The 19,901-nt window shown below is 47.4% G+C and overlaps 1 protein-coding gene across 1 annotated transcript in view; it reads right to left on the bottom strand.

Moving 5' to 3' along the window:
* The window catches only part of LOC138296827 (calpain-1 catalytic subunit-like), a 434,447-nt gene that overhangs the window by 49,743 nt on the left and 364,803 nt on the right, over window positions 1-19,901 (bottom strand). The window contains exon 13 of the mRNA XM_069236288.1: window positions 14,456-14,518. Within this exon, the coding sequence (XP_069092389.1) occupies window positions 14,456-14,518 (63 nt within the window). The remainder of the gene's footprint in view (window positions 1-14,455; window positions 14,519-19,901) is intronic.

Here is a 19,901-nt window from a genome sequence, read left to right as displayed (position 1 = left end):
TGGGATGCCTGTGTAGAGTGCGTTGCCGTAGTCAAGTCTGCTACTGACGAGGGTTTGAGTCACCGTCTTCCTGGTTCCTGTTGGAATCCACTTGAAGATCCTGCGGAGCATGCGGAGGGTGTTGAAACAAGAAGAGGAGACGGCGTTGATCTGTTTGGACATGGTGAGAGCAGAGTTTTCTGTAATGATGATAAACAAATCCACCTACACCAGTAAGCAGCATTTCTCACTACCATTACAACCATACCAAACATGCCTACGCTACCCCTCATAAATCAGACAATACATAAGGCAGGGCTCTTCCAATGCAATCCTATGAGAAGGCAGCAATCACAGCAGTGAGAAACCAAATAGGGTGTTTGTCACTACCAGGACAGGCCACACAACCAGGCACATGTCCTGCCTTCTACATACATAGCACCCTGCCCATAGGGCTAGCTTGGGCCTACCTTAGGGGTGACTTGCATGTAGTACAAGGGGAGTTCTGGGCCTGGCAAGTAAATTTAGATGCCAGGTCCCTGTGGCATTAAACTGCGTACACAGGGCCTGCGCTAGCAGGCCTGGAACAGGTTTGAAAGGCTACTTCTGTGGGTGGTGCAAGCAGCGCTGCAGGCCCACTAGTAGCATTTCATTCACAGGCCCTGGGTATGGGGATACCACTGTACAAGGGACTTACAGGTAAATTAAATGTGCCAATTAGGTATACGCTAATCATACCAACTTTTAGAAGGGAGAGCACCTGCACTTTAGCACTGATCAGCAGTGGTAAAGTGCTCAGAGTCCTAGAGCCACAGCAAGGTCTAACACCACTCATCAGAGAGGACAAGGTTTTTACTCTTGGTGCTTCCTAGAAAAAGAGAAGAAGGCCATCATTATGACTTCGGTGGTCTTTTCCTAAGACCGCCGAAGCCACAGGCGCCAAAAGACCGCCAGTGCTGGCGGTCTCCGACCACCATACTGAAGGATTTCTGCCACAATTTGGGCGGAAATCTTCCAGTAGTCATGCTGGAGGTGGGAGGCGCAGAGGCGGTTCCACCGCCGGCCCCGCTCCGCCAAAAGGACTCTGAGAGCCATATTACAACCTGTAATACGGCCTGGTGGTGTCCTGATGGTGGGGCACTGCCGGCCGTGGAAGCGCCAGGTCCCGTCCCCTCAGGGAGGAGCACCTCGTCGGACGAGATAAGTGTCCTCCACAATGGGAGGGGGGTGGGGTGTGTGAATGGATGTGTGTGAGTGTATGAATGCGTGTCATAAATGGGAGGGAGGGGGAGTGTTCATGCATGAGTGTAAATGTGATGGCGATGCGTGTGTGGGTGAATGTGAATGCTGGGTTGGGGTGCGTGTGTGCATGCATGTAGACAGGGGTGGGGATTGTGTGTGTGTGTATGTTGATAAAAGGAGGGGGTTGGGGGATGGAATGTGTATGAGTGTCAATGGGGGTGAATGTAGTGAGTGCATGTGTGAGTGGGGGTGTTGTGCATGTGTGCGTGTATGTGTGTATGGATTTGGGGGGTGTTGCGTGTGTGTGTGTGCACGTGAGTGCGAGGGTGTTGTGAGAGTGTGCACGTGAGTGTAAGGGTGTTGTGAGTGAGTGAGTGTCAGGCTGTGTGTGTCTGCGTGCGTGTATGGGGGGTGGGGGCTAAGTACAGTTATCGGGTGTGGGTAGTGAGTACTTGTATGCGGGGCTGGGGGGGTCACTACTGGGAGGGGGGCGGTGGGGAGATTACTGGGGGGGTTCAGGGAGGTGGGGGTGGGAATGTTGTAAGGGAAGGGGGGGTGGAGGGCTCTTGGGCAGGTGGGGGGGTGAGTCATGTACCAGTGACAGGAATGCAAGTTCCTGTCGCTGGTAGCCTTTCCACCAGGGATTTTGTGGCGGTGCTACCGCCATGAAATCCCTGGCGGAAAGGGGACTCGTGATTCCGCCGGCGGTATTGGGTGGACTGCCAGGTTGGAGATGCTGATCTCCGGCCCGGATGTCTAACCACCCTGGTAGTACCAGTGGGGATGTGGCGGTTTGGTACAGGCCAAACCGCACACTCATAATGTGGTGGTCGTCACTGCCGGCCCGTCGGCCGTGACACCGCCACCACGGCCCTGGCGGTCTTTGGACCGTCAGGGTAGTAATGAGGGCTGAAGTCAGGAGAATGGGGCAGGTTCTAGATCTCAGGAAATTAAACAAATTTCTGTGCAAAAATTATTTTGTATGATAACCCTGTCAGATATCCTCCACCTTCTCAACAGCGGGGTATACATGACATCATTGGATCTCCAAGATGCCTGTTTCCACTTACCCATCCACCCCAGGCACTGCAAATACCTTCACGTTACATTAGCCGGTACAGATTATCAATTTGAGGTCCTCCCTTTCGGGTTGAAGTCAGCACCCAGGATTTTCACAAAGTGTCTCGCACAAGTGGCCGCAGCTCTGCGCAACCAATGTTTTCAAATGTTCCTGTACTTAGACGACTGGTTACTAAAGCCACCTACACCGCAGCAGGCCTCTAAAGCCATCAACGCCTGCCTTGCCTTATTTCACAGTCTGGGCCTGACGGTAAATCATCAGAGGTCATCCACCACCCCAAGGCTCAAAATGGCCTTTTTGGGTGCGAAACTTGAGATAGACAGAAACAAAGCTTATCTCTTGAAAGAAAGGCAACTAAGGCTGTCCAATCTAGCTCTCACAATTTCCAAAAGAAAGTTTGTTTCAGTGAGAACCTTCAAATCTCTCCTGGGAATGATTTCTTCTTCAATAAATCTAGTGCACCTAGCATGACTAAAGATGAGGCCACTATAAGAGGAGCTGCAATGTCAGTGGATCCAGTCTCAAGGGTCCTTTGAGGGCTTGATCAAAGTCACACCAAGGAAGGTAAAAACTTTTAGTGGTGTTCTCAAACCAATCACATCTCTCAGGGGTTAAAGTTCCTTACTCCATTTCCAGATTTGATCATCACAACGAATGCCATGAGTGGAATGCGAGATACAGTCCCCCACCTGAGGATGTGGAATCGTTAGAGGGGAGCTGGAGGAACTACAAACCCCAAAAGGTGAATACCAGAGTGACAACCAGCTACCAGGAGATCAGGGGTAAGTACCTGGTTTTCCCTAAACCCAACAGGAGAACTTTGGAAAAGGACTGTGCAAGACCCAAACAAGATTGAAAGAACCCAGAGGTGGATTCTGGCAGAAGAGGACCTGCAAAGGAAGAGGACCAAGTCCAGTTCGCGATGGAGTGTCCGGTCATGGAAGGAGCCACTACCCACCCTTCTGTGGATGCAGAACCAGGTCGATGAGGGACGAAGAAGACCAGCAGTGCAGCACAGTGTAGGAAAGTACCCTCTTTTTGGCATGGTTACCCCCACTTTTTGCCTCCTATCAGTGTTTTGACTGTGTTCACTGGGATCCTGCTAACCAGGACCCCAGTGACTGTGCTCTCTCCCTCTAAATTTGGTTGCTTCGGACTTCACACACCCCACATTTGGCATACTGGTGTCCCCTGTAAGTCCCTGGTATATGGTACCCAGTTACCCAGGGCATTGGAGCACCAGGGGTTCCCTATGGGCCACAGCATGTATTATGCCAACAAGGGGAGTCCATGTAAAATGTGTTTGCAGGCCTGCCATTGCAGCCTACATGAAAAGGTGCATTCACCCTTTCACTTCAGGTCACTACACTAGGTCACTGTAAGTCACCCCTATGGTAGGCCCTCCTAGCCCAGAAGGCAGGGTGCAAGTACCTGTGTGTGAGGGCACCCCTGCAAGAGCAGAGGTGGCCCTACAGACTCCAGCTCAATTTTCGTGGACTTCAGAAGTGCGGGGATGCCATTTTACGCATGTACTGGACACAGGTCACCGTGTCCAGCTATATAACAATAACTCCAAACCAGGGCATGTTTGGTATCAAACATGTCGGAATCATACCCCAATACTGTTGCCAGTATTGGTTGTATGATTCCATGCACTCTGGGGGCTCCTTAGAGGACCCCTAACATTGCTCCTACCAGTTTGCAGGGTTCTTCCAGGCAGCTCATGCTGCTGCCATCCTACAGACAGCTTTCTTTCCCATTGCTGCTTGTCCAGCTTAAGCCCAGGAAGGCAGAACAAAGGATTTCCTTTGGGAGAGGGAGGCAACACCCTGTCCCTTTGGAAATAGGTGTTACAAGGCTTGGGATGGGTAGCCTCTCCAAGCCACTGGCATGCTTTGAAGGGCACATTTGGAGCCCTCCTTGCATAAACCGGTTTGCACCAGTCCAGGGAACCCCAGTCCCTGCTCTGACGCGAAACTGGACAATGGAAAGGGGAGTGACCACTCTACTGTCCATCACCACCCCAGGGGTGGTGCCCAGAGCTCCTCCAGGTGGCCACTTGATTCTGCCATCTTGAATCCAGGGTGGCAGAGGCCTCTGGGAGCATTTGAGTGGCCAGGTCAGACCACTCAGGTCAGGTAGGTCACAGCCCCCTCCTGATAGGTGGTCACACTGCTAGGTGACCACAGGAACTGCAACTGGACCCTCCAGGAACTGACAATCTGCATCTTTAGCACCGACTCTGCTCTGCAACATTGCTTCTCTGGCTCCTTCCAGCAACTGCAACATTTCCCTGGCTGTGCATCCTCTGAAGGTGATGAGTCTTCATTCTGCATAAGAAGCAAGAAGGAATCTCCCTTGGAGTGAAGGAGTCACTCACCTGCATCCCCAGACACCAACTGCAATGATGACCGGCTGCGTGGATCTCCTCTCCTGCACAGCTGCTTGGATCCTGCATCACTGGTGGTGGTCTGGAGTGACCCCCTTGGTTCTCTCTACCAGCTGTCCAACTTGGGAAATGCTAAGCCCTTGCCTCTCCACATAGGACAGTACCCCCATGCATTGCGTCCCTTGCAGCTGCCAAGGCTTGTTTGCATCTCCTCCTAGGGCTCCGTGTAGCCCCAACCCACAGCACTCTTCCCTGTGATGCACAGCCCTCTGCATGCTTCTCCAGTAACATAGGACTCCTTTCTAGGTGTTTTGTGTGGGGCTCATTGTGACTTCTGTGCTTGCTGCCTGTGGGTCGCCTGTGGGAGCTGCCTTCTCTTCCTGTGACTCTCCTCACTACTGAGGGTCACCTGGGACTCTCCTCTGTGGGTTGAGTACTCCTGGACCTTGCTGGCCCCCGGCAACTCCGCATTTCTTCTCCAGCGACATTTGCCTTTGCCAAGGCTTGTTGGTGTTTTTTCCACACCAAAGGCTGACTGCAATCTTCCTTCTGGCGTGGGACGTCGACTGCATTACTTCAGGAACTCTTCAGTTGCTCCAGTGCTGCACTGCTGACTGTCTTCGTTCACCATCGACCTGGTCCTGCATCCACAGACAGGTGGGTAGTGGCTCCTGTCATGACCAGACACTCCAACGTGAACTGGACTTGGTCCCCTTCCCTTACAAGTCTTTCTCTTCCAGGATCCACTTTTGGTTTCTTGCAGTCTTGTCTGGGTCTTGCATAATTCTCTTCTGAAGTCCTTCTGGTGGGTTTGGGGAAAACCAGATACATACCTCTATTCTCCTGGTCACTGGGGGGCACTCTGGTACTTACCTTTTGGGGATCCTAGTTCCTCCAGCTCCCGTCTATTGATTCCACTTATTTGGATGGGGACCCGACTTCTGCATTCCATTTTCTTAGTATATGGTTTGGTCCACCCCAGGACCTTCAGTAGTTACTATTGCTTTCACTGTTTTCTATAGCCTTTTATGCTAACTCCTGACTTCTAGTGTTTACATAATAGTGTGTTTACTTACCTCTAGTTGGGGTATTGCCTATTCAGTATTTTAGTACTTGTGTTACTATAATAAATCCCCTTTATTTGTGTAACACTCTGCGGTTCTCCAGGAGGAGAAAGAGGAAGCAGAGTCTGGCTCACCCATCCTAGATAGGATAGGTCAGGCACACACTGGGGATCATCACAGCTCTGCCAGAAGCCAGGAGGTAGTGAGAAGGGGGGTGTCACACTAGTAGGCCCACCTTTAATCCTAGAGGCCTGGTTCATAGGGTCCCCAATAGGAGGAATAGATCCTCATCTGCTAAGTCTCACTTAACCTCAGTGTCTGAGGGGACCCACTGTTTCAATTCAGGGAAGGATTTCCTAGATAGGGAATTGAGACAACTGAGATTGGAAGAGGCTAAGCTGAGGCTGCAGGAGCTACAGCTTGCCCTGGATGGGGAGGCTCTGGCAGTGGAAAGAGAGAAGCAGGGTTTGGGGTTAGCACCCCATGGCGGCAGCAGTTTTAGTTTCAGGGACACCAGGGTCAAGGAGGACTCTTTTGACTCTAGGAACTTGAACAAAGTAGTCCCACCTTACAAGGTGGGAGATTATATCTATAAGTGTTGCACTGCTTTGGAGGGGGCCTATAAGGTATAGAGTGTCTCCCAAAGTCAATGGCCAGGAATTCTGGGGCCGTCCTTCTGTGACAAGGGTAGGGACAGGCTCCTCACTGTCAGAGAAGAAGATGCAGACAACTACACAGTTTTGAAAGCAGCACTGTTAGGTGGGTTTGGTCTGACTACATAACAGTATAGGATCAAAGTTAGAGAGACCAGGAAAGAGTCCTGCCAAGATTGGGTAGATTTTGGGGACTGCTCTGTAAAAGCTCCAAAAGGCTGGTTGCATGGGAGTAAAGTTAGTGATTATCAGGGCTTATACAACCTAATTCCAAGAGAGCACAGTCTGAATAACTGTGTATCTGATCAGCTGCATCAATACCTGGTGGACTCTGATCTGACCTCTCACCAAGAATTGAGAAAGAAGGCAGAGAAGTGGGTCCGAACCAGGGTGAGTAGGAAGATTCACACAGGGGGTGACAACAAGAAGAAGGAAGCAGGTAAGTCTCGAGACAAGGGTGGGAACAAAGATAAACACAAAGAGTCTTCATCAGGCCCACAAAACTCCTCTGGGGGTGGAAACAAATCCTCTTCCTCTTCTTCCAACTTCAAAAGGCATTGATGCTATGTTTGTAGAAACAAAGGCCATAGGGCAGGGGACAGCTCCTGTCCTAAGATAAGCACTAAGCCTTCCACCACAACTAACTCTACTTCTACTCCTAGTGCCCCTAGCAATAGCAGTAGTGGTGGGACTACTAACGGTAGTCAGTCCAACAGTGTAGCTGGGCTCACCTTAGGGACTGTAGTGGGGTCTGGGCTGATTAGAGAGACCACTGAGGCAGTGCTAGTCTCTGATGGGGGCTTTGACTTTGCCACACTTGCTACCTGTCCCCTTAACATGGATAAGTACAGGCAGCATCCCTTGATAAATGGTGTTGAGGCTGAGGCCTAAAGGGACACAGGGGCCTGTGTCACTATGGTGACTGAAAAACTGGTGTCTCCTGAACAACACCTACTTGGTCAAACACACCAAGTGACTGATGCTCATAACAACACTTTGTGCCACCCCATGGCAGTTATTGATTTCAGCTGGGGGGGAGTTACTGGCCCTAAAAAAGTTGTATATTCCTCTGACCTACCTGTAGAATGTCTACTAGGGAATGACTTGGAGACTTCAGCTTGGGCTGAAGTGGAACTGGAGGCCCATGCAGCAATGCTGGGCATTCCAGAGCATATCTTTGCCCTCACAAGAGCACAGGCCAAGAAGCAAAAAAGGCAAGGATCCTTGGAGCCTGGAACAAAGAGCTTCTTAAACCCAAAAGCAGGAAGGGTAAGAGAGTACCCCCTGCTTCAGCCTCCAGTGAGGATTCAACTCCAGAGGGAGAAGGATCCACTCCTTGGGTGGAACCTACACCAGAGGAGCTGCAAGCTGACACTGTTGAGCTCTTGGGTGCAGGGGAGCCCGCCAGGGAGGAATTCAGTAGGGAACAACAGACCCGTCCCACACTGGAGAGCTCAAGGCACCAAGCTGCAGCACAAGAGGCAGGGGGTATCAGTGGCACCCATAAGGTGTATTGGGAAGACAGTCTCCTATATTCAGAGTCCAGGGATCCCAAACCTGGTAGCACCAGAAGGTTGATGGTCTTGCTGAAGTATAGGGAGTTTCTACTGACCTTAGCACATGATATTCGCCTTGCATGTTACTTGGGGCAAAACAAAATTTGGGACAGGCTTGTCCCTCACTTTCACTGGCTCCACATGTCTGAAGACACAAAGGAGCTTTGTCGCTCCTATGTCACCTGTCAGGCCAGTGGCAGGATAGGTGGCACCCCAAAGCCTGTCTTAAAGCCACTACCCTTTGAGAGGGTTGGGTAGATATTGTGGCCCCCCGGACTCTCAAACAGCCTCTGGGAACAGGTTCATTCTGATGGTAGTGGACCATGCCACCAGGTACCCAGAGACCATTCATCCTGCAGTGGCCAAAGCCCTTCTTGGTATCTTTTCAAGAGTGGGTTTTCCTAAAGAGGTGATATCAGACAGAGATGCAAACTTCATGTCTGCTTACCTGAAAGCCAAGTGGAAAGAGTGTGGTGTTACTTACAAATTCAAAATTTCTTACCACCCCCAAAAAATGGCTTAGTTGAGAGATTTAATAAAACTCTCAAAGGTATGATAATGGGACTCTCACAAAAACTCAGACGGAGTTGGGATGTCCTGTGCCCATGCGTCCTCTTCGCCTATAGGGAGGTCCCTCAGAAGGGTGTGGGCTACAGCCCATTTGAACTTCTGTTTGGCACCCTGTTACCAGTCCCCTTGGTCTTGTTAGAGAAGGCTGGGAGCAACCTCTTAAGCCCCCCAAGCACGACATTGTGGATTATGTGCTTGGCCTGAGATCAAGGATGGCTGAGTACATGAAGAGGGCCACTAAAAGCCTTCAGGCCAGCCAGGAGTTGCAAAACAATGGCATGACCAGAAGGCTGAACTGACTGTGTACCAGTTAGGACAGAAAATGTGAGTCCTGGAGCCTGTGGCTCCCAGGGCACTCCAGGACATGTGAAGTGGTCCCCACACCATAGTGGAGAAAAAGGGTGATGTTACCTACTTGGTAGACCTTGGCACTCCCAGAAGCCCCCTCAGGGTGTTTCATGTGAACCGCCTTAAACACTAGTATGACAGGTCTGATATGACTCTGATCATGGCAACTGAGGAGGGACAGGAAGAAGAGAGTGACCCTCCCCCTGACCTCTTTTCCCACAGTGCAGCTGATCGTTCAGTTGATGGGATAGTGGTTTCTGACTGCCTCTCTGAGTCCCAAAAAGAGGAATGCAGAAACCTCCTAGAACAGTTCTCAGAACTGTTCTCCCTGACACCTGGTCAAACCACATGGTGTACACCATTGACACAGGGGGTACCTTACCTGTCAAGAGCAACATTTACTGGTAACCTGATCATATAAGGGAGTGCGTCAAATCTGAAGTTCAGAAGATGCTAAACCTAGGGGTCATTGAGCCCTCAGATAGCCCTTGGGCCAAATACCCCACTCCCAGAATGGCAAAAGGGGGATTTGGTTTTGTGTAGACTACAGAGGTCTCAACTCTGTTACTAAAACAGATGCTTATCCTATGCCCAGAGCAAATGAGCTTATAGCTACACTGGCATCTGCCAAGTATCTGACCACCTTTGATCTAACTGCTGGCTATTGGCAGATCAAGTTATTAGAGGATGCTAAACCTAAAACAGCATTTTCTACTATTGGTGGGAACTACCACTTCACTGTGATGCCCTTTGGCTTGAATAATGCATCTGCCACATTCCAAAGGCTGGTGAATACAGTTCTCCAAGGATTGGAAGACTACAGTGCAGCTTATCTTGATGATATAGCTGCTTTTAGCTCCACCTGGGAGGATCACCTGGTCCACCTGTGGAAAGTTTTGGAGGCTCTGCAAAACGCAGGCCTCACTTTCAAGGCCTCTAAGTGCCAGATAGGGCAGGGGAAAGTGGTATATCTGGGCCACCTGGTAGGTGGAGGCCAGATTCAGCCACTACAGGGGAAAATCCAAACTATTTTGGATTGGACTGCCCTACAACCCAGACCAAGGTTAGAGCCTTTTTAGGCATCACTGGGTACTACAGGAGGTTCATTAAGAACTATGGCTCCTTTGTAGCCCATGTTAATGACCGCACCTCCAAAAGGATGCCCAAGAAAGTTTTGTAGACAGCTAGCTGCCAAAAAGCTTTTGAACACCTTAAACAGGCCATGTGCTCTGCTTCTATTTTAAGAAGCCGTGACTATTCCAAGCAATTTATAGTACAGACAGATGCTTCTGAGGTGGGGTTGGGGCACTACTGTCACAACTGAATACAGAGGGCCAGGACCAACCTGTAGCTTTTATAAGCAGAAGGTTGACCCCCAGGGAAAAGCATTGGTCAGCCATAGAAAGGGAGGCCTTTGCTGTGGGTTGGGCTTTGAAGAAGCTGAGGCCATACTTGTTTGGCACTCACTTCCTTGTTCAAACAGTACACGGGTGAAATGGCTTCCTTGCACTTACGAAGTCCAGTGTAATGGGAATGAAGTTCGCAAGGGCACTACTGCTCATGCAGGGGTGCCCTCACACACAGGTACCTGCACCCTGCCCTCTGGGCTAGGAGGGCCTACCATACGGGTGACTTACAGTGACCTGGTGCAGTGACCTGTAGTGGAAAGGTGCATGCACCTTTTCACGCAGGCTGCATTGGCAGGCCTCTAGACACATTTTGCATGGGCTCCTATTGGTAGCATAATACATGCTGCAGCCCATGGGGAACCCCTGGTGTCCCAATGCCCTGGGTACCTATGTGCCATATACTAGGGACTTATATGGGGGCACCAGTATGCCAATTGTGGGGTGTGCAAAGTCCTAAGCTACCAAGTTGAGAGGGAGAGAGCACAATAACTGGGATCCTGGTTAGCAGGATCCCAGTGAAACAGTCAAAGCATACTGACAGCAGGCAAAAAGTGGGGTAACCATGCCAAAAAGAGGGTACTTTCCTATATGTGCATCAGGGGAAATGGTCCGACTCGCAGAAGAAGATGCACATAAATCTCTTGGAGTTGAAAGTAATCTTTGCCATGCTCAAAGCTTTCCTTCCTCGAATATCAGGATCATCGGTTTTGGTCAGCTTGGACAACAGGACAAACATGAATTATGTCAACAAACAGGGAGGAACACAATCTCTCTCCCTCTCGCAAGAAGCTCAAGCTCTCTGAGATTGGGTCACACTGCACAGAATATCTGAGTGCACAGAATATCTGAGTGCGGAACACGCATCGGGTATCAACAATGTCCACGCAGATTCACTCAGCAGGACAGATGACAGTTGCCACGAATGGGAGCTCGATTAACAGGAGGTGGACAGGATCTTTCTTTGCTGGGGACGACCAGTGCTGGATCTCTTCGCCACCAACAAGAACGCCAAATGACGCTTCTACACCAGTTGATTTCCCCTCCTGGGACTGTGGGGGAATGCCGTATTGATGTGATGGTCTGGGATCTTTGCATACGCTTTTTCCCCCTTCCTGTTGATCCCCAAGGTTCTCAAGAAGATGAAAACAGTGGGTTTCCGGCTCATACTAATAGGGCCCAGGTGGCCCAGGCAGTATTGGTACATGGAACTCATTCTCCTATCGGTGACCAATCCCATACAATTTCCAAACAAACAGAACCTGCTAACGAAGAGCCGAGGGAAAATGCTACATCCGGAGCCAGCCTCTTGCCAATTGCACGCATGGATCCTGAGTTCTATGAATTCCGAAACATGAACATTGATCAAGAATGTAGGGTGATACTTTCTAGAGCATGGGTTGAAAGTACAAACAAGACTTACAGACTCAAGTGGTGAAGTTTCTGTGTCTGGTGCCATCAAAAATATTTCCACCCATCAGAGGCTCTGCTGGAACAAATGATATCTTACCTCCTTTCACTATCCAAGTCCAGACTCGTCCATGCCTCAGTCAAGGTTCGCCTGGCTGCAATATCTACATATAGACATTCTGCAAACGTACCTTCACTGTATTCATCCAGACTCAAAAAACATTTTATGAAGGGATTGTTTCACACTTTTCCTCTGGTGCGACCACCTCCTCCTCAGTGTCATCTCAACATTGTCCTTTCTCAATCAATGAAATAATCGTTCGAGCCTATACACAGAGTTGAACTGAAATTCCTCATATGAAAAATCTCAACTCTCCTTTCACTTATCTCTACTAGAAGAGTCAGTGACATACAGGCCTTTACCATCAAAGAGCCCTTCTTGATCTTCACTGATGATTTTGTTCTTCTCAGGACGAACCCAAGATATGTTCCTAAGGTTCCTTCGTGTTTTCACTTAAACAAACCAGTCATATTGAGAATTTGTTTTCCAAATCGGTCTACTACAGCCGAAAGAACTGTTCACACATTGGATGTCACGCGATGCTTGATCGTACCAAACACTTATGTAACACAGACCAACTACTAGTTTCTTACAGTCAGGGTCGTGAGGGAACAGGAGTCACAAAGGCAACAACATCCCAATGGATTCCATCCACCATGCAATTTTGTCATTTGAAAGCTGGGAAATCACTAACCAGACCACCTAAGGTGCATTCTACAAGGCTGCTCTTTTCGTAGGCATATACTTGGGCAAGATATGCCAAGCTGCATTGTGGAAGACTACTCATTCTTTTGTGCAGCACTACTGTTTGGAATCAGCACAGCGCAGCGATTCAGTTGTGATGCAGGCTGTGCTACACCATATATTTCATTAACGTGAGCCACATTATAAATGTAAGTTACATTGTTTTCTTACGGAATGTGACTTCTGTGTTTTTTCTTTACTACAGATATTCATGCATGCATGTTTAATTTTTCTTGCAATTGTTCCTATCATTTTGCAATTATTATCTTGAATACTACTCATGCACAGATCATGTATTGTTTGTATTAACTATATGAACTGATATGGCTAGACCCACCATCCACTATGGGCATAACAGTTGTTTTAAGTACTGCTTGCTATTCAGATTCAAGCATGTGAATCTATGAAAGATCCAATACTGGATAATAAAACAAGTTACTCACCTGTAACTACAGTTATCCAGTATTGGTATCTTTCATAGGTTCACCTGCAACCCACCCTTCTCCTCTGTGAGGCTCACCTTCCTCTTCAGTATATATTCTTCACTCTAGTGCTTGAAAATCTGAGGGAATGAGCCTCTCTTGGGAGTATTCTAGAGGATGCTGGCTCCTGATTGGTCATAGGTCAAGTTTAGTTCTTTTTCAAAAGGACAATGATAGGCTATATGTTTAAGTTTGCTAGCAGTAGCTTATGGTTATTCTTACTTACTGCTTTTCTAAGGTACCGTGAGACTCCCACTTCGACGACAGGGATGATTCAAGCATGTGATTCTGTGAAAGATACCAATACTGGATAACTGTAGTTACAGGTAAGTAACTTGTTTTCTTCTTCTGCTACCTGTTCCAGAAACTGACTAAGTGAAATGGAGGGTCTCAAACAACAATACCTTGAACAAAAGTTCTCCCTTCAAGAGACAGGTTGGTCTCATTGTAATAGCTGTACAGTTATGGTTGTACCATCATTGCTCCAACGCCTATCTGAGTGAACTGGTAAAATGTGATTCTTCATGTACTTGAGCCCATGTAATGAACTGGAAAGGACTAGTGTGAACTGATAATGCCTGAAGACTAAAGACCCCTCTGCTTCCAGTGGATGTTTCTTTTCGACATCACCTGCTACTCCATCACTGGCTACCTAAAAATCCTCTCCCATGACATCTTCAATTTTGCTTTAATTTATGTTATCCCACTCTATTTTTTAAGTAACGCTTACATTTAAGCTATGTCATATAAGTTACATTTGACTATGTAATATCTGGCGATGTGGCAGTGATGTGCAGGGAAAGTACCCTGACAGCAGGAAGGACATGTGCACTATGTTATTATACCCACTAACTTTGATGGCAGCAGTGAGTCAATACACCCAATAACTGTGATGGGAGCAGTGAGTCAATAGACCCAATAACCATGAAAGCCCTAGAAACAACATCCAACATTCCTGAGCTATCTTGCTGCTCCAGGAGATTATCCTATCAAGACCAACTATGCCACGGGTACTTTGTGATGTAGACTGCAGAACTAGGAATGTCATCTCCAGGTCTTGACTACACATAACGACAGGATGGTCAACCTACAGCTTCACCAGATATGCACCTGCAGAAGATACTTTCCAGTTGCTCTATTAGGCAGTTTCTCTATGAGACACCAAGACATAGGTGGAAAAAGCCACTTCTCAGTATTACAACTTCGGTTAAGAAGGCTACCTCCCATGGCTGATGGGAGAGTCTTGTAAATATAGCAAGAGATATGTTTTATCATGGGTCTAAGTGTTTCATTATGAACTGTTTCATCAGACACGGATTTGCATTGAAATCTCTTTCCCCAATTGTTGTGCTATGCCTCTACCAAAAAGCAACTGAGCACCCCACATCTAGAGTATGAGTTTGACAAGAAGAACAAAGTTCTCTCCCACTCAAGCTTCATCTGAAGTCTAAGAATTAGCAAATAACCGACCTCGCCAGCCAGCTCTCCAAACATTTTCCGAAAGGAATCCTTCACCTCTTCTGAAATGTTATCCTGCGAGAAAATAAGAAAGGTTACGTGACATCTCAAACTCACCGCCAGTGAAAGACTGCAGGGGCATCCGTGTGATTTGCATGAGCACCTGTGATCAGGTGGCATGCAGTGAGTGCTCACTGACTGGTGTCAAGGAACAGCCCAGTAGTAGGCCCTTATCAATACCCCTTCAATGGCCATCTAATCATGTACTTAATCATGCACATCTTATTTTTTACAAAATACACATCTTTAGACGTTGCTTCATTTTCCAGACAGTGGTATGTTCTTTATATGGTGCCATTTCCCTACCTGCACATACAATTTATATTATCTTTCATTGATTTTCCTGCTGTGAAATATTCCCGCCTTTCATTGAAACCTCACATATATCACTGAATCCCGCTGCTCCTTCCTAATAAATAGCAATGCCGCTCACCAGACCCTCCTATGAAATACCAAAGCCCCTATCCGGGTCCTCCAGTGGGATACCACTGCTCCCCTTGAGAACCTCCTATGGAATACCACTTCTCCCCTTGGGGGCTTCTTATGGAATACTACTGCTCCCCTTGAGTACTTCCTATGGAAAACCACCGCTCCCCTTGGGAACCTCCGATGGATTACCACTGCTCCCCTTGTGTACCTCCCAGGAAACATCACTGCCCCTCTATGGATCATTTATGAAATACCACTGCCCATCTCCCGAACCTCCAAGGAAATACTACTGCCCCCTGTGGAACCGACAAGGAAATACCACTGCCCCTTTCCAGAACCTCCAAAGAAATACCACAGCCCCTCTCTTGAACCTCCTATTAAATACCACTGCCCTTCTCAGGAACCTGCTATGAAATACCACTGCCCCTATCTGGAACCTCCTATTAAATCCACTGCCTGTCCTTAGAATCACACATGAACTATCACTGCCTTTCATTGGAGACTCACATATAATGTCATTGAATTTGCTGGTCCCTCCCAATTAATACCACTGCCTCTTCTTAGACTTTCCTATGAAATACCAAAGCCCATCTCCAGATCTTCCTGTGGAATACAACTGCTCACCTTGAAACCTTCTTTGGAATACCACTGCTCCTCTTATGAACCTCCCAGGAAATGCAACTGCCTCTCTCTGGAACCTTTATGCAATACCAATGCCCCTCCCTGGAACCTCCAAAGAAATACCACTGCCCCTCTCCAAAACCTCCTATGAAATACCAATGTTCATCTCAGGAACCTCTTATGGAATACCACTGCCCCTCTCCGAAACAACCTAGGAAACCACTGTCCCTATCTAGAACCCCCTATGAAATACCACTGCCCCTCTCCAGAACCACCTATGAAATACCACTGTGTCTCTCAGGAACCTCCTATGAAATACCACTGCCTTTCTTGAGAACCTCCAACGAAATGCCACAGCCTCTCTCGGAACCTCTTATGAAATACCACTGCCCCTCTCCAAAACCTCCTATGAAATACCAATGTTCATCTCAGGAACCTCTTATGGAATACCACTGCCCCCCTCAGGAACCACCTATGAAATACCACTGCCCATCTCTGAAACCACCTATGAAATACCACTGCTCCTCTCCAGAACCCACTATGAAATACCTCTGCCCCTCCCCGGAACCTCCTATGAAATACCACTGCCTCTCTCAGGAACCTCCTATGAAAAATCTCTGACCCTCTCAGGAACCTCCTATGAAAGACCACTGCCTTTCTTAAGAACCTCCAAAGAAATGCCACAGTCTCTCTCAGAACCACCTATGGAATACCACTGCCCCTCTCCAAAACCTCCAAGGAAATACCACTGCCCCTCTCTGGAACCTCCTAGGAAATACCACTGTCCCTCTCCGGAACATCCTATGCAATACCACAGCCACTCTCAGGAACCTCCTATGAAATACCACTGCCTCTCTCTGGAACCTCCAAGGAAATACCACCTCACCTCTCCAGACCTTCCTATGAACTACTGCTGCCCCTCTCGGAAACCTCCTATGAAAAACCACCACCCCTCTTCGGAACCTCCTATGAAATACCACTGCCCCTCTCCGGAACCTCTTATGAGATACTGCTTCCATTCTGGAACCTTCTTGGAAATACCACTGCTCCTCTCTGACACTTCTAAGAAATACCTCTGCTCCTCTGCGGAACATCCTAAAAAATATACCGCAGCCCCTTACCGGGACCTCCTATAAAATACCATTACCCCTCTCTGGAACCTTCTAGGAAATACCACTGCTCCTCTCTTGGACCTCTATGCAGTACCACTGCTCTTCTGCCGAGCGTGCTGTGGAGTACCATCACCTCACTGCCTCTCCTCAGCACTCTGCTCTTCACAATGTTTCCATGTGACGCCCCTTTCCTAATAAAGTTCTGTACTCACCCACTTAAAATAAAAAAGATACATTCCGAGGTGTCGCTATGAACATTGGCAAATTCTTCCAGCAAGCAGATGCCCCTTATGCCACCAAAATATGTTAGGCCTGGAGTTAGAACAGAAAATTATCCCAGTCCTAGAATAAGTGAACATAACTTTTTACAGAGATTTCTGAGCTGTGTGCTTGTTACAATTGAAATATGTTACAGAAAATTGCTTCTGGTGTCTTCAAAACAAAGAAGAGGATTGTTAAGTCTATCATACTTTAAACGATTTTAAACCATTTATAGATAATTCGAGTGCCATGAAGGGAAGGAAGGCACATAATACACACCTTACTGCCCCATCTGAGAACTTTCCACACATTCACAAAGAAGTCTAGGGGCACGCCTATCATGGTGTACTTTCACACACGAAAATTAACGTTTACATTTTTATGGCGGAGAGTATGATGCCACAGCTTTCTGAGACAAAGTAATTTACTTTTTGTTTCCAGTTACGTTTTGTTTCAAATTTATTTCACATTCCTTTCCCGGTACTACTAACAGCCACCAATTTGAAGGGTTTCATTTATTTCTGGTTTCAAGCCCCTCCCCCTGTACCTCCACCAATAGGTCGTTGCTCCTCTCCCACCCTGAAAATAGGTTTATTTAACGCCTTCATGTGAAATGCCAAATGATGTCACTTCCTGTGATGTCATTACGGTCAAGGGGTACTTGATGTCACTTCCACTACCCCTGGCATTTTGGTGAAATCGACTCCAATGGCAGGGAGGTGCCGAGCACTAGTTGTTGAACTTTGCGATTAATGTAAGGAGTGTGCTGCTTCCTGCAAGTCACACATGTGCCGGCAACCCTAACTGATACCTTCAGTTAAAACTGCTTATTAACACTTGGCACATTTCACAGTACCACATTAGCAGAATCCTGATGTAAAAAACACGGCACACTTTTCAAACGTGAGTAATTCCCAAATAAATATTCCACACTAGTGGGCGACCAGATCATTTTTAGGTAGGACAGAAACAGTCATGAAGAAGAAACAAGGGGCTTTGGAGTCAAAACTGAACATTGTAATATCCGTGATAAAATACAAGCGTCTTGTTATGGAAATATAAATCAATATTTAAGGTGATAACCACATCGAATACCTCTGGCGGAGATGAATAACTGTCTATTAGTAAGGTCATTGATCATTTGTGCACCTGGAGAAACCATCTGAAGAGGATGAAGGCGACATCTTTCTTGTAGTAATAAAATGCAATACACTATGTGGGGGCTACTGTCTTATCCCACTAATGACAATGTAAGAAACAATGGTGGTTACTCAACATTTGTAGAAGTCTCAGAAGATGGAATCATATCCTTGCTGACACAGAGGGACTTTTTTCAATTTTTATGACAGATGGCCTGAGGGCAGGGGTCACACTCTCTGGGGCCTATTTACAAATACATTTTGGACTATGTAAGTAGTACTCCTGTAGTGCTCTTTAACATACTCTCACATGACTTTATGACTAGACATAAAATATGTAAATTTCGACTATTCAGGTAATATTCATATTCAAATATTGAACACAGAATGGACTGCACCCACTCTTCACTTTTACTAATAGGGAACTTGACGTTTCAGGGCTGATTCACAAAGGCATGGAGGAGTATGTAAAAGACTCCTCCGGTGGTGCTCCTTCCCGTACTTATATATGCCTCTGTAAATCTCCCGACTGTTAATCATGAATATGGGTAGAACCTGGCCTGAGCTAGATCCCGAGCAGAGAAACACCAATGCTAAGTAGAAGTGTCAGCTCAGACATGGACATAGATGTGTCCAAATTATCCCTAGAAAAACAGGAAATAATGCCACACTCCTGGAATTTATGGTATCCAAAAAGAGTAAAAACTGCTGAGCAAGTATGGAACATCCTGAAAAATGAATTAGCATTTTATTAGAGGAGACTAGTGCACAAGGCTGACAACTGCTGTTGTTATGAGGGAACTGCTGGAGAGCAGTACAATGAATAAATGGTTATGTATTCATTTCACAGGATGGCCTGACCCATCCACAGGGGGCTGTGGCAGGGGCTAGGGAGCCAGAGGGGCTGGTACGGTACGAAGCCCCTAAATTGACAGTGCAGAACAACCCCATCAGAGGCAATTTTCATGGTAGAGGCTTTAATGTGCAGGCACAACCCCAATTTGACCTCCCTCTTGACTGCTGTCTGTATGTAGTTGTTCTTCCGGGAGTCCCCCCACCCTGGTCCTATCGTAAAGAATCTTTCTTTGACTTTAAAAATAAAGTTTGTCACTGGCTGGTGCGTAACACCAATTTCTGTATTACTGAATATGATGATGTTCTGTGAGGGTGAGCTGGGTTGGCCCCAGGACCCAGACCATTGAAGGTGATTGTTTTGTTATCAATTGCAGGAGTCCTGGTCTAACGCAGTGGTTGATTATGAGTGCGAGGTGGAATGGAACGATAAGAATTGGCATAAATGTGGTTTCCCTTGTGTTTTTTTATAGACCCCTTCAATTGGAGCAGCGGTACGTCCGTAAGGCTCTGTCTCAAAAGGCTACAGATGGTAGTAGATTCCCAGTTTTGACTTCCAACAGCCTTGTTAGACCTGGCTGCTTTTTGGCATGTCTCCCCTGTATTTTTGCCTTCTGACCTCCTGTTTTTATGGTGTACTGGACTCTGTTTTTGCTGGTTTATTGTCTCTGTGCACTTTACCATTGCTAATCAGTGCTAAAGTGGAAGTGCTCCCTATATAAATTGTACTGTTGATTGATTTATCCATGATTGGCATATTTGATTTACTGGTAAGTCCCTAGTAAAGTGCACTAGAGGTGCCCAGGGGCTGTAAATCAAATGCTACTAGTGGGCCTGCAGCACTGATTGTGCCACCCACATACATACATATGTAGTGCATATTGCTACATGCACTACATGCAAGGTGAACAGTGGTGCAGGGTAAGGGCAATGAAATATACTATGGACCATTGGCCTCTGCTTCCATTTTACATTGGCTCACAA

The sequence above is a fragment of the Pleurodeles waltl genome, chromosome 5, assembly GCF_031143425.1.
Source record: "Pleurodeles waltl isolate 20211129_DDA chromosome 5, aPleWal1.hap1.20221129, whole genome shotgun sequence".
NCBI classification, from domain to species: domain Eukaryota; kingdom Metazoa; phylum Chordata; class Amphibia; order Caudata; family Salamandridae; genus Pleurodeles; species Pleurodeles waltl.
The sequence above is the reverse complement of the archived record's forward strand: the minus strand, read 5'-3'. Positions and strand labels throughout refer to the sequence as shown.